Source organism: Scylla paramamosain, chromosome 4, assembly GCF_035594125.1.
Source record: "Scylla paramamosain isolate STU-SP2022 chromosome 4, ASM3559412v1, whole genome shotgun sequence".
NCBI lineage: Eukaryota > Metazoa > Arthropoda > Malacostraca > Decapoda > Portunidae > Scylla > Scylla paramamosain.
The window spans coordinates 487501-502500 of NC_087154.1; the positions used below are offsets into that span (position 1 = coordinate 487501).

Consider the following 15000-nt stretch of genomic DNA (forward strand, 5'->3'; position numbering starts at 1 on the left):
TATGAGAGAAGCTGGAGTTATTGGAAAATATAATTTGTAGGTTGGTGGGTACGTATTCCAGTAGTCCACGCTGGCATAGGAAAGCGGGGAGGACATCAGGCACACGGATGGGTGGTGTTGGAAGGGCGTGTGTATGCCGCTGCTTTATTTAACCAGGATTTTCTCTCAACAAGACGGGTGACGCATGCCATGCGTATCAGTGCAAGCTTAGTGCCTGCCGGGAGGTGCCTGGGAGGGCCGAGAGCTGTTCGTGAGGGCCAGGAAGGCTCATAATATTGCAAGTGACTCGCCCACCACTTGTCCCCCTGGTGGACTGCTCACAGACGCTGTGGTGTAGTAGGAGGTAAATTTGATAGTGTTCTTTGTAATGACTCCATGTCACACACAACAACGAAATAGTAGGGTAAGGTTACGCTAGTGTCCTGTTTTCCCAAATTTTCGTCAAACTTTTTTATTTATTTATTTATTTATTTATTTTTATTTATATTTTTGAAGGATCATATTTCACATATTTTCTCCTCGTTAGGAATACATTTGTACACTTGACTCAATATTCCACGGTCCCGCTAACGTTTCTAACCTCTAGGACAAAATACCCGTGAATTAACCACGAGAAAATTAAAAACTGCCAAAATTCATCTTAGCTGGTGAAGGCTGGCTGTCCATATATCGCCATTATTTGCTACATCTCTCACTTATCATCAGCCAATCCTGTCACTAACTGGAGCCACATAACAGTGCTTTCATATCCGCTGGTCAGATATAATCGCTATTGCCTGGTTTTGGTGTGATGAAGGCTTAAGTGAGGCAGACTGACGGCTCTTCACCGCGACCGCCGCCTGTAATTTACACTAATGTACAGTGTTTTCAGGTTCATCAAGCACACCACTTAGCTAATTTGTGCATATATACGTGGTACTTGCTGGATAAATGTGGGTAATGAATGTATGCATACATGGGGAGTGAGGTGTAGGAGAGCAGGGGTGTATGGGGTGGTGAGGAAGCTGTGTGTGTGTTTCCCCATAGGCTTTCATACCACCACCTCTTCTGCCCTTAACTACCCTCCTTCCCTTCACCTATCCTCTCTCTCTTTAGCCTCTGCACACTGATACGTCCCTCTTGCGCAATGTTAGGTACAATTACCTCCAATTAGAGATGAAGCCAGCAGCCTCTGACATGTGTTTAAGTTTTCTGAATAGAATGGATAGTATTGGGAGCAGGTAGAAGGAGGACGTTAGGAGAAATGAAGAAAATAAAGAAGTGCAAGAATCAGTATGATGAAAATACTTTGAAAAAACACACCAAAGAACAGAGGGCTATGTTTCTAAGTTCAAATACAGTATAATAATAATTGGATGATTAATAAGTAAGGAGAAAGGACGAGAGTAACGAAAGAAAAACAGTGCAAGAATTAATCGCTGCACAAATCGCTACACAAGACTTTCTTCTTTGCTCACCCCTATTCTGTCCACCTCTCTAATGCAAGAGTTAACTAGTATTCTCAATCATTCATCCCTTTCTCTGGTAAACTCTGGAACTTCCTGCCTGCTTCTATATTTCCACCTTCATATGACTTGAATTTTTTCAAGAGGGATGTTTCAAGACACTTATTCATCAATTTTTGACTACTGCTTTGACCCTTTTATGGGACTGGCATTTCAGTGGCCATTTTTTTTTTTATTGGATTTTTGTTGCCCTTGGCTAGTGTCACTCCTACATGAAAAAAAAAAATAATAATAATTTCTGGGTAGTTTTATTTGTTTATTTAATTTTTTATTCTTTGGTGTACATATTTATTCATTTTGTATTTGTATCTTATTTTTTTTGTGTGTTATGGGGGAGAGAGAGAGAGAGAGAGAGAGAGAGAGAGAGAGAGAGAGAGAGAGAGAGAGAGAGAGAGAGAGAGAGAGAGAGAGAGAGAGAGAGAGAGAGAGAGAGAGAGAGATGCTATTCTTAACAATGTATTTAATTTTTATCCTATTTCATTTTATTATATTTACTTCTTTTTCTTGTTCTGTAGCTGCTCCCATGTTCATATGGGGTTGCTGTTCCTCACTAGTCTTCTCCACAAGGCTGTCCCCAACCTTCTCTCCACTCAATTCTCTCTCACTCAGATCCTCCACATGGCTCTATCCCCAACCTCCTCTCCACTCAATCCTCTCTCACTCAGGTCCTCCACAAGGCTCTGTCCCCAACCTCCTCTCCACTCAATCCTCTCTCACTCAGGTTCTCTCCAATGTGATCTTTCCACCTTTTCTTTAGTCTGCTACGTTATCTTTTTATTTTTATTATATATTTATTATATTTACTAAGAAACAGTAATGAAACTATACTTTCTACAAAACAACAACAACAATAGCAACAAATCATTCCAGACTACCCCATCCCCTGCCTCCCGCCCTGCCCCACCCAGACACCATGGCCCAGCAGCGACGCCATTCCACCTGCTACATGACCCTGGCTGACGCACTCCTGATGTGGCAGCGACAGGAGGCGGAGGGCAGGAGCAAGAGTCGGATGGTGGTGGTGGCTGTGGAGGGTGTTTGTGCAGGGTACCTCGGCAGGGTCTAGGTTAGAGCAAATGGATGATGAGAGACTAGTGAGAAAGGTGTTTGTGTGGAATGTTAGGAGTAGCAGTTGGGGGAAGAAGTGTGTTAGGATGGTAGTAAAGAGTGGCTTAGAAACTAGTTGGGCTTTTGAGTGGTTGAGTGAAGGCTTGTTGAGAGTGGCCAAAGTATGATTGTCAGAAATGGAGAGGGTTTAGAATGGTATGCAAGAAAGTGGAGAAGTGAGATAGACAAAGCGATGAAACATGTGGGATTGAGTGAGACAGGTGTGGAAATTGTGGGATGGAGTGAGCCAGGTGTGGAAATTGTGTGGGAAAGTGTGATAAAAGTGTGGAAAAAAGTGGAAATTGTGTGGAAAAAGTGTGGAAATTGTGGGATTGAGTGAGCCAGGTATGGAAAAGTGTAGAGATTGTGTGGAAATTGTGTGGAAAAGTGTGGAAATGGTGTGGAAATTGTGGGATTGAAAGAGCCAGGCATGGAAAAGTGTGGAAATTATGGGATTGAGTGAGCCAAGTGTGGAAATTGTGTAGAAAAGTGTGGAAAAAGTGTGGAAATTGTGGGCTTGAGTGAGCCAGGTGTGGAGAAGTGAGATGGACAGTGATGAAGCATGTGGGGTTGAGTGAGCCAGGTGTGGAGAAGTGAGACAGACAGAGCAATGAAGCACGTGGGGTTGAGTGAGCCAGGTGCATCACTTGGGGACGACTGCGAGCCAACTCAGGACCAATGACTGATGACGCTCAATGATGGAATTAGAAGTTGCATGAATTGTTTATGTAGATTTTAGAAGCTGTTGAATTGTTTATGTAGATCTGAAGCACTTACTTTGAATTGAAGGCTTGGGCCATGTAATATCTTTGTAATTCTTCTGTACCATTGTCATAAGTTCCTTAGATAATCCACTACAGTTTTGTCTCTATCTAATAATATGTACATTCAAACTGCATTTTTTGTCAGTTTGCAGGTTTGCAGTAAACCTCCCTGATCTAACAGTATGTACATTTACTCAAACTTCATTTTCCTTTTGTGTGTAGGTTTGCAGCAAACCTTGAAGGTTCCAGAGCTGCTCAGCAAGTGCCCAGTCCAGACTGTCACAAGACTGTGTGATGGAGGACCTTCCACTGATACTCATTGATAACAACTGTGCACTGCCACTCACAGGAAATGTGAGTACTCTAGGTGTGCTATCTGCTGTTTATATGTATAAGAAGAGTACTGGCTAAGGGTGAGAAAAATTCCTGCAGGTGTGTGTGTGTGTGTGTGTGTGTGTGTGTGTGTGTGTGTGTGTGTGTGTGTGTGTGTGTAGGAGCCCATTAAACATTGCTTGTCAGAAATGGAAAAGGCTCTGAGGGACTTTGAAAGGTTTGCTTATATCAGTGTGAAATGAGTAGGTGTGTCCCTAGAGACAGAGGCAGCATGTGGCCAGGCCTGGAGGAGAATCTTGACCGATGCCTGTGAGAGACTGCAAGCTGACAGAGCTGAGGAAGATCCTTGTGGGAACACCAACAAATCATGGAGCTTATTCTGAAGGATACTGTAGCGAGGAAACTCAAAGCTTGGAGGAGCAGAAGAACAGTGTTGCTGTGTGTGGAGGCAATACATTGACTGTATAGTATATTGCAAGGAAGACAATCTTTGCTCCCACAGTGTCAAGAGCGAAACACCTGCTCCACCATTGCCTCAGGAAGACCCACTGTTCACCCACACAGTAGAAGCTGAAATAGTGGAGGCAGTATCATGTAACAGTTGATCAAAGCAGAATAAGTCAAGGAGTTACTAGTATTTCCAGTGTTGTATAAGTACTTTTGAAAAAGAGAGAGAGAGAGAGAGAGAGAGAGAGAGAGAGAGAGAGAGAGAGAGAGAGAGAGAGAGAGAGAGAGAGAGAGAGAGAGAGAGAGAGAGAGAGAGAGAGAGAGAGAGAGAGAGAGAGAGAGAATGATAATAGTGATGTGTGTAGTTTCAGTGATTCACTTACAGACAGTAGTTAGTCAGCAGGTGTTGAACATAATGCAGTGTTGCTGAGGGAGAATAAATTGATTGTCAGCAGTGTGTGTAAATGTACCATGTTTTTTTTTTATGTAGGAGGGACATTGACAACTTATTTACCTCTCCTACCACTGAATGGCAGGCACAATGACACCAACAATTACCTGCTGTTTACACTTCACTGTTGACTGTTACATTTCTCTAACAATCTGGGACTGAATTATTCGATACTATTGGTTTGACAAAGGATTTTTAATGTGTCTCTTGAAGATTAAAAGCCCCACCTATTTCCATTCTGTTATTTCCAGATTGAGTTGTCTTGAACCTGAGATGAGTTGGTCAGCTAATGAGTGGCTTGGATCAAGTGACTGTGAGGTGTCGGATGTTGCTGCAAGTGTAACCAGTAATAAGTAAGTCCTTTCTTTATAATTCTTCATACATGTATTATCAATATGATTGTCATACATCATATTGTCAATATGATTGTCATACATGGATGAAAAAGGCCCTTGGTACAGAGTCAGCAGCTGGGGGGATGAGAAAAACTGGCAGAGACATCTCAGAATGCCTAACTTCATAGAAGCTGTTTTAGCTAGAGATGTGATGTGAAGATTCCAGTATAAATTATAAGTAAAGGACAGATTGAGGATGTTCATTGTAGAAGAGGGGGACAGTTGAGTGTCATTGAAGAAGAGGGGATAGTTGTCTGTAAAGGACAGATTGAGGATGTTCATTGTAGAAGAGGGGGACAGTTGAGTGTCATTGAAGAAGAGGGGATAGTTGTCTGGAAGGTTGTGTTGAGTTGATAGATGGAGGAATTGAGTTTTTGAAGCATTGAACAATACCAAGTTTGCTCAGTCCCAATCAGAAATTTTAGAAGGATCAGAAGTCAGGCATTCTGTGGCTTCCCTGTGTGAACTGAAGGGTTGGATGTTCATGAAAAGATGTGGAAAAATGTAGGGTGATGTCATCAGCGTAGGAGTGGATAGGACAAGAAGTTTGGGTTAAAAGATCATTCATGAATAATAAGAAGAGAGTGATGACAGGATAGAACCCTGAATAACATCACTGTTTATAGATTTAGGAGAACAGTGACCATCTACCACAGCAATAAAATGGTCAGAAAGGAAACTTGAGATGAAGTTGCAGAGAGAAGGATAGAAGCTGTAGGAGGGTAGTTTGGAAATGAAAGCTTTGTGCCAGACTCTATCAAAAGCTTTTGATATGTCCAAGGCAACAGCAAAAGTTTAACCAAAATCTCTAGAAGATGATGATGAAGATTTGGTAAGGAAAGCCAGAAGATCACCAGTAGAGTGGCCTTGACGAAATGCATACTGGCAATCAGTTAGAAGGCTGTGAAGTGATAGATGTTTAAGAATCTTCCTGTTGAGGATAGATTCAAAAACTTAAGATAAGCAGGAAATTAAAGCAATAGGACTGTTGTTTGAGGGATTAAAACTACTACTACTACTACTACTACTACTACTACTACTACTACTACTACTACTACTACTACTACTACTACTACTACTACTACTACTACTACTACTACTACTACTACTACTACTCACATCTTTTCTGACTCCCAGACCAACATGTACTGGGTAGAAATGGCACAGTTTCCTCCTTTAGTCCTTTTCCTTTCTTGAATGTGCATATCATTGTATCCTGTCATGTCTCCCATGCTGTGTAATGCTGCAGTGTTGATTGTGTGTGCGTTTTCCTCGGGTGGCGCTGTGGATAGCAAGCAGAAGAGACCTTGGGAGACTTCTGTAAATGAGGAGCAACAGGCACACCTCACTGGAGCCTTTCAGGAACCAACAGTCAGGTGAATACGGTATTGTGTTAGTACAGTTGAGGTCCTCTGTCTCTGACTTGTGTGCTCTCAAGATGCAATGCTCAGTTTTTGAATCCTTGATACTGACAATAACAGTCAAGCATAGTGGGAGATGTCTTTCCCACACTGCCCTGCTTGTTTTCCCCTTGCTACAGCTTAACCTAATTGTTTCTCCCTTGCTACATCTTAATCTGCTTGTTTTCCCCTTGCTACAGCTTAATCTAATTGTTTCTCCCTTGCTACATCTTAATCTGCTTGTTTTCCCCTTGCTACAGCTTAATCTAATTGTTTCTCCCTTGCTACATCTTAATCTGCTTGTTTTCCCCTTGCTACAACTTAATCTGCTTGTTTCCCCCTGGCTACAACTTAATCTGCTTGCTTCCCCATGCTACAACTTAATTCTTCTCATAAGTGTTGTGATTGTGGTTGTTCAAGAAGGGATCAGTAACTGTCAGACTGGAAGGAAGTTGGAAAGATCAGAAGCAGCTGTCACACAGTTGGCAAAGGGTGCTCAGTAGTTGGAACAGCTGTCACTCCATTACCCTGCAACTCGCAAGCCTTTTCTGAGTAAAAGAAGTTGCAGCAAATCAGTTTTTACAATGTATACATCCCATCAGCTTACTATTCTTGTGCCTCCCTTCCTTTTTCACCCAGAGCCTTTCTTTCTCTTTGGAGTGACAGCTGTACCAAGTGCTGGTGCATCCGTGGCCACCTGTGTCATGGCTGTCACTGATCTTCCTGTCTCCCTTCCAGTCTCACAACTACCAAACCCTCTCAAACAAGGGCCATCACTGCACTCTTCTCTTTGTTAAGCTTGCCAGCGGTATGGGGGACACGGGCAGGGAAGCACAGGAGAGACATCCCCCTCCACTGTGTCTGGCAGTCCCTCTGTGATTAAAAGACAACATGGCATCCTCAGGGCACAAGTTGCCATGGGTGATAATTTGCTACTTTTTGGGCACTGAAGCCTTTGTTGTGTGGGTGTGCTGTCATGTTTACACTTAAATATTCTTTGTGGCCATTGTAAAGCCACATTGAAAGTATGTGTAAATCTTGATGCCAACCCCAAGCTGTCCCAATTTATAAATCCACAAAAAAAAAAAAAAAAAAAAAAAAAAAAAAAATATATATATATATATATATATATATATATATATATATATATATATATATATATATATATATATATATATATATATATATATATATATAAACTGGGAAAATTTGAAATCTGCAGCACTTTCAGTCCCAGGAATTTTGTATAAGGGAATTTCAACTGTATATAGCATTGTTGGGAGTGTGATAAATGATGAGGTGATGGTGAGGTGATGATGGGGTGATTATAAGAGCAGTAACATTGAAAGTAATGGTACAAGACTGCAGGAGAAACAACAGATGGCTGGATTAGTGGATGTTAGAAGCTCCTGTTAGGTGCCTGTCCTGATAGGTGTGAATGAGTCTTGTCAGTGAGGTGTGTTGTGAAGTATTAATGGAGAGTTACAAGGAATGATTTGCAGTGATCAGTGTGAAATAAGAGGAGAGGATGTGTAGCACAGTTATTGTGATGTGTATGTGAAAGGTATTTGGTTAAAGATAAAGATAATTTTGGGGAATTCATGGCTATAGAAGAAGAAATAGATATGGAAGGGTTGTGGCGTGTTTCAGGTAGTTTATTGTTTTGGTCCAATCTTTTTTGGGAGGACACAAATAACTATTACATCAGAAAGCTTGTTTATTTGCAATTTGCAAAAGACATTTGTATAATTTCCATAACTATGTGCAAGATAATACATATTTATTGTTCAAGATAAAATATTTAATGTTTAATCACACTGGCATTTGTTTTCCTTATGGCAGAGAGCTCTTGTACCACACTTGCCGATTCTTGTCAACCTGAGTGAGACCAGTGTTGAGAGGACTTCTGCCTTTGCAAGTTGCCCTGAAGGACATGAGGGTCCCAATGCTCATCATATCCACTAAGGAGCTCAGTTCGAAAAACTGCCTGAACATAAATAAAAATTAATGTAATGAAGAGTTAAGTCAAGGCTAACTAATATCAACTCAAGTCTTAAGTTATCCATCTTGGCTTCAACAACATGCCAGACTGCCTACCAGCAAATATGCCAGGGAGAGCAGTTGCAATCAATGGTGGGAGTCTGGAATTTCTTGATGATCTTGGAGAAAAAAGGGAACACCAGACCATCACTGGCCATGGCACAGATGATACGAGGAAGAGGGAACACTGCACCAAACAGGCTGTAAGGGAGATCACAGCATATAAAATTAAACTAATGGAATCCTTGAAAAAGTATGAGATGCTTAAAGGTTTTAGTGCTTCATCTCAATTAATTTTAGTTGTTTCTAGGGGGAAGTTTTTAAGTTTTCAAGCACTTGTTTTTGTGATTCCAGTGATAATTTAACAATGTTGAGAAGATGCTAAGATTTTCCAGGATGATTTCATGATTTAAGTGATAATATAACAAAGTTCTATGGGAAATTAAAATATTTCCATGATTCTAGTGATATTGTAGCCAAGATTCTTCACTGTCAATGGAAAAACACCAAAGAGGTCCTAAATAATCGTCTCTGTAAACTTTGAAAACAGTTGTGATGAAAGAGGAAAGTGTTTCAAAATACTGTACCAGGTCTTGATAATGAACTGAATACAAGACTTGCCAAGCACCACCAAGCACTAGCAATTAGATTTAACTAAAGAGATAAGAAGGAATTGGTTCTCAAATAGAGGGGCAGAGATGTATGGAATAGAAAGGACTGAGTTTTCAGGTTGTTAGTGCTGAGTCATTAGAGAGCTTGAAAACAAGACAAATTCATGGATGAGGATGATAGGTGGAAACAGGAAGGTATATTTGATACGGGAAATGCTAGATGTAGGGATGGTGGCTTCCTGCAGCTTCCCTTATCTTCTTGCAATAAGAGAGGCTGAAGATAGTCTGTTAGAGAAGAGGAGTTGATAAGATGAAAAGCTTTTGATTTCACCCTCTCTAAAATAGTGGTTTGAGTGAACTCTCCCCCACCCACCCAAACACATGAAGCAAACTACATACATGAACAGATAAGGCCCCTGTACAGTTAGCAACTGGGGTGGGAGGGGATTGGGGGTGAGAAACCAGGCAGAGATGACTCAGAATGCCTGACTTCATAGAAGCTGCTTTAGCTAGAGAGATGTGAGGTTTCCAGTTAAGATTATAAATGAAAGACAGACCGAAGATGTTCGGTGTAGAAGAGAGGGACAGCTGAGTATCATTGAAGAAGGGTGTAGAGATATCTGGAAGATTGTGGGAAGTTGATAAATGGAAGAACTGAGTTTTTAAGGCATTGATCATTACTAAGTTTGCTCTGCCCCCAGGTTTCTATCAAATTCTGTCTTTCCAAAAATGCATCTCTGTCAAATTCTGTCTTTCCAAAAATGTAAACTGAATTTTTTCACAAGGATATTTCTCATCCCTTGCATCTTTTTAGTCATTCCCCTTTGTACTGATTCTAAAAGACCTATATTCTCTCAAGGAACTGAAATTCTACACCATAATCTAGATAAAGTCTGACCAGCACCAAATATAACTTTAATATTACTTCAGGGCTTCCACTTTCAACACTACTAAAGATTAGTCAGTATTACTTCAGGACTTGTACTTTTAACACTATTAAAGATTATTTCTAATACACAACCTGCTGTATTTCTGCCCTCTATGTATTGTTTTATCTGATAGAGACCAGAGCTAACCATAACTCCTACATTTTTTTTCATCCTCTGATCTTATCAGTCTTGTTCTTTATTGTGTACATACTAAGTGGGTTTCTTCTCTTTATGCTAAGTAGTTTACATCACTAACATTAAAATACATTTATCATTTATCTGTCCACTTGTTCATCCTGTCTAAGTCTGCATGTAGGGTGACTGCATCAAAATTCAATCTAATTAATCTACCTATCTTGATGTTGTCTGCAAATTTGCAATCATTACTAATCCCATTACCTAGATCATTAATGCATATAAAAAAATAATGGTCCTAAAAGTGAGTGCTGTGCCACTCAACTAATTACCTGACCACACTCAGACTTAGAGCCATTACTAATTATCACTCATCACCTGCCACACATCCATGACCATGGCAAGTCATTCCTGCCAGTGCCCTCTAGATCTGCCCTGTATAAAACAAAGCATCAAAAGGATCCTTATGAATTGCAGGCAGAAGGATAAGCATGGTGCATCTTGGCTTTGAAAACCTACCCCGAGTAAGCCTGCTCCCACACGATGCAATGATCAACATGCTGTGAGAAGCTACCCCTATTGGAAAGCCATCCCTGCCCCTTTTATTTTTTCATGTATGAGGGCCACTGGTCAAGGGCAACAAAAATTAAGAAAATATAGAAAGGTCCACTGAGGTGTCAGGCCCCATACAGACGTAGAAAATGATAATAAAAATTGATTGGATGGCAGTGTCTTGAAACCTTCCTCTTGAAAGAGTTCAAGGATAGGAAGGATAAAATACAGAAGCAGGCAGGGAGTTCAAGAATTTACTAGAAAAAGGGACAAATGATTGAGAATACTGGTTAACTCATGCATTAGAGAGGTGGAGAAAATGGAGAGAGTAGAGACTTGTGCAGTGTGGCCACAGGATAGGGAAGGCATGTGTAGTTAGCAAGATCAGATGATCATTTAGTGTGAAAATAGAGGTAGAAGATAGCAAGAGATGCAGCACTGTGGTGATGAGAGAGGCTGAAGACAGTCACTAAGAGGAGAGGAACTGATAAGACAAAATGTTTTGATTCCACTCTGTGTAGAAGAGCAGTATGAGTGGAACCACAATAAACAATGTGAAGTGTACTCCATGCATAAATGGATAAGGCCCCTGTACTGAGTTAGCAGCTGAGGGGTATGGAAAAACTGCCAGAGAAGACTCAGACTACCTAATTTCACACACACACACACACACACACACACACACATATATATATATATATATATATATATATATATATATATATATATATATATATATATATATATATATATATATATATATATATATATATATATATATATATATATATATATATATATATATATATATATATATATATATTATTTTGTTTTTTAAGCTAGAAATGAGATGTAAAGCTTCCAGTTTAAATTATAAGTAAAAAACAGACAAAACATCTTCAAAGTAGAACAGTGGGACAGTGTCATTGAAGAAGAGGGCATAGTTATCTGGAAGGTTGTGTCAAGTTAATAGGTGGAGCAACTGAGTTTTTGAGACATTCATCAATACTAAGTTTGTTCTGTCCCAATCAGAATTTTAAAGAGATCAGAAGCAAGGCATTCTGTAGCTTCCCTGCATGAGCTGTTCAATTCTTCAAGGGTTGGACATGTATGAAAAGACATGGAAAAGTGAAGGGTGGTATCATTAGTATAGGAGTGGATAGGAGAAGTTTGACTAAGATCATTGATGAACAATAAGAAGAGAGTGGATGGAAAGGATATAACCCTGCAGAACACCACTGTTAAGTAATAGATTTTGGAGAAGATTAGTGACTATCTACCACCGCACCAGACAATGGTCAAAAAGGAAACTTGACAAGAAATTACAGAGAGAAGAATAGAAGCTATAGGAGGCTAGTTTGGAATTGAAAGCTTTGTGCCAGGCTCTATCAAAAGCTTTTGATATGTCTAAGGCAACAGCAAAAGTTTCACCAAAATCTCTAAAAGATTATTACATATTACACCACAGGAGCTTATTCATAAAACAGCTGCCCATATACATCCATAGTAAGGGTTAACAGTGTCCATTGGTCTATTCCTGCCCTTCAGAATTAGACTCTTCCCTGTCTTACACTTACTCCAATCATGAGACCACAACAAATGCAGGGTACTTGTTATGGAGTGCCACCCACCCTAACTGAGTTTATACACCAATGGGCCCCACTAAGTGCCCACACCCCTTCCCAGTGATTAACAAGACCAAGGCTTGTGTTCCTTTAAACTTTGCATGTCATGAATATACATTGTTGCTTTCTAAAATCATTTTCATACTCTCACCACTGTCACTCTTCGTTCACCACTTCACCGGTTTTCTGTCCTCCAATTTCTCCAAATACCCAAGCCTAATAATACACAATGCTCTGCCTGCCCAGCCAACTCTCTCAAAACACCAGTTCTTCTTACCTCCTTGTCTCATATTCTCTTCACCTTATCACTTCACACACACTTCTCAAACAGTTTACTTCCCTTGCAATTAACCATTTCTTCCCCACTGCCCCCATATTGTACATCTCAGCGACATACAGCATAGTGGAGGTACCACTGTTCCATCATATAAGCTAAGTGGGCACAACAGTGTTATGAGGCAGCCACCCACACCACTACACAGGAATAGATGACTACCTCACTGAATAAATATAATTGTATAATCTCTTGTATAATCTTGTATAATCTCTTCCCTTGTATAATCTCTGGACCAAATAACAAACCCATTTAATTATAGTGAATACCTACAGGACTGTCCAAAATCCTCTCTAGAGTCTTGTCTTGCTCCAGCATTTGAGAGGCTTTTGAGAGGCTGGCTTGCTGATGGTCACTGCAGGCAGGCCACAGTAAATCAGTATCCCTACACTCCTGAAAAATGTGGAATCTGATGAGAATAAAACATCAAACTGAGTTGCATTCTTTGTTTCAAAAAATGCCACTAGGTCTTCACATGGCAGTCCCTGTTATATATACCTACATATTTCCACCTGTGAGATCTTGTGCTATTCCCTTCTTTGTTGTTCTGGCCTCATGTCCCCTATATCACTTGACACACAGCACATTTCACCTCAGATTATTTGAACACAACATATCTCACTACATAACATGTACCCTACAAAGTCTCTCTCTCTCTCTCTCTCATACACAGTCTTAGAATCTCTCTCTGTTCCTCTCGCACACACAGACTAACACTTTCATCCTTTCTACTTTATAGTCACACAATCTCTCTCTCTCTCTCTCTCTCTCTGTCATCCCTCTCCCTCTCTGCCTTACCTATGATCCTTCTGGTGACCGTGTGGGCGGGCGGCCTGCCTGGCGCTGCACTTGGCAAACTAGCTGTTCCCTAAGCACCACCACCACCTCACTGATGTGTACCAGTTAGTCGGGCACCATCACACCTGGAAGCAAGTCAGTGAGTCAGTAGATAAGTGTTTCTGTACACAAAGCTGCCAGTAGATAGATGTAATGAGTTGAGAGGCAATAAATAAACAAACAAAGATAAAACCATAAATTAGGGCAGCAGATTAGGCTGGTGTAGAGTGGTGATGACATCTGAAGAGCCAATATGATGACGTGTAGACAAACTGATAGTATTGGCAACACTTTGAATTGCAATTGCTGTTTCGGGTGTTTGGGAGTGTTCTGATGTGTGACAAGTGCACCAGCAGTATGTGGTAATCACCTGTGGGTCAGTGGCAGCCTGCAGTCATCACCAATAATCCTTCCTGCATTTCTGAAGCTTGGCCAACTCAACCTCCACCTTCTGAAATGATTGGGTTAGGTTACCTTAGGCTGTGTCTGTAATAAGAGACCACAGCTGTACATGAGGTCTGATCACTGCCAAATATAACTAATATTTCTTCAACACTTTCACTTTTAATAATATTTCATGAACAGCATTGAAAGAGAAAATGTTAAGAGGAGGAGGAGGAGGAGGAGGAATATGACTTACAAGGAAATGGGAATAATACAAAGGAATACAAAGCAAAGAACAGACAGCAACAGCCCTACTGGGCCTAACGAGGGTGTCTTGTGTGTCTATTCTACCACTACCACTACAGATTCTAAGAGTTAGAGGATGGAGGACACTAGAGATCAAGGAAGGAAAAACAGGAGAGTATAGGGAGGAGGAAAGGCTAAGATGTGATAGGAAAGGATGAAAGAGAGATTATACTATTCACTACAGTAACTATAAAAAAAAAAAAAAAAAAAAAATTATGTAGGCGCAAAGTACGTTATATGAGGGGTTGCTGCGAGGTGATTGTCCAACCTTTGTTTAAAAGTTTCTATTGTATTACTAACGACAATATGTGCTGGGAGAGAGTTCCAGACATTTACAATTCTATTAAAGAAATAATACTTAGCCTTGTCTGATCTGAAACGCTTATCTATAATCTTGTAGACATTATTTCGAGTGGTGTTGGAACTGTCAATGATGAGATAGTTGTTTACATTTACGTTATCAAAGCCCCGACACATCTTAAACAATTCAATTAAGTCACCTCGCATTCGCCGTTTCTCTAAACTGAACAAGTTGAGTTCCCTCAAGCGCTCCTCATAAGGCTTGTTCCGCAGTCATGGGATCAACTTGGTAACTCTTCTTTGGACTCTCTCCAGGTTGTCTATATCTTTCCTGTTATGGGGTGACCAGAACTGGACGCAGTACTCAAGTAGAGGTCGGACAAGTGTATTAAACAATGTGAAGGAAGATGAGGAGGAGGAGGAGGAAGAGGAGGAAGAGTAACAGGTGATAGACTGAATAAGAGGAGGAGGAGGAGGAAAATGAGACTTAGGACAACTAAAACATACATTAGTGCAAGTAAGCAAACACACACACACACACACAC

General features: G+C 40.5%; 1 protein-coding gene and 1 long non-coding RNA gene across 4 annotated transcripts in view; one reads left to right on the forward strand and one right to left on the reverse strand.

Annotated features, from left to right (window-relative positions):
• The window catches only part of LOC135097992 (uncharacterized), a 16881-nt gene extending 6808 nt beyond the window's left edge, over positions 1 to 10073 (forward strand). For 2 of the 3 annotated variants that reach the window (XR_010266412.1, XR_010266411.1), the window contains exons 3-7: positions 2376 to 2571; positions 3599 to 3730; positions 4859 to 4960; positions 6252 to 6378; positions 8245 to 10073. This is a non-coding gene — a long non-coding RNA (uncharacterized LOC135097992). Of the gene's footprint in view, positions 344 to 2375; positions 2572 to 3598; positions 3731 to 4858; positions 4961 to 6251; positions 6379 to 8244 lie in introns of all 3 variants that reach the window. The other variant, XR_010266410.1, reaches the window with a different exon arrangement.
• On the reverse strand, positions 8107 to 8632 carry LOC135097980 (high affinity cationic amino acid transporter 1-like). Its single transcript, XM_064000150.1, has 2 exons — positions 8500 to 8632; positions 8107 to 8389 (listed from the first exon to the last, which is right to left on the reverse strand). Exons 1-2 carry the CDS (start codon positions 8598 to 8600, stop codon positions 8236 to 8238), a joined length of 255 nt encoding a protein of 84 aa, XP_063856220.1. The 5' UTR covers positions 8601 to 8632; the 3' UTR covers positions 8107 to 8235.
• Positions 10074 to 15000: the final 4927 nt, after the last annotated feature.

Bases quoted from the DNA above. Each gene is read 5' to 3' on its own strand.
- LOC135097980 (XM_064000150.1), bottom strand. From the start codon at position 8,600: ATGGCCAGTGATGGTCTGGTGTTCCCTTTTTTCTCCAAGATCATCAAG. The intron at 8,390-8,499 runs GTAGGCAGTCTG...ATTTATGTTCAG, and splicing joins TCTCCCTGGCATATTTGCTG to GCAGTTTTTCGAACTGAGCT.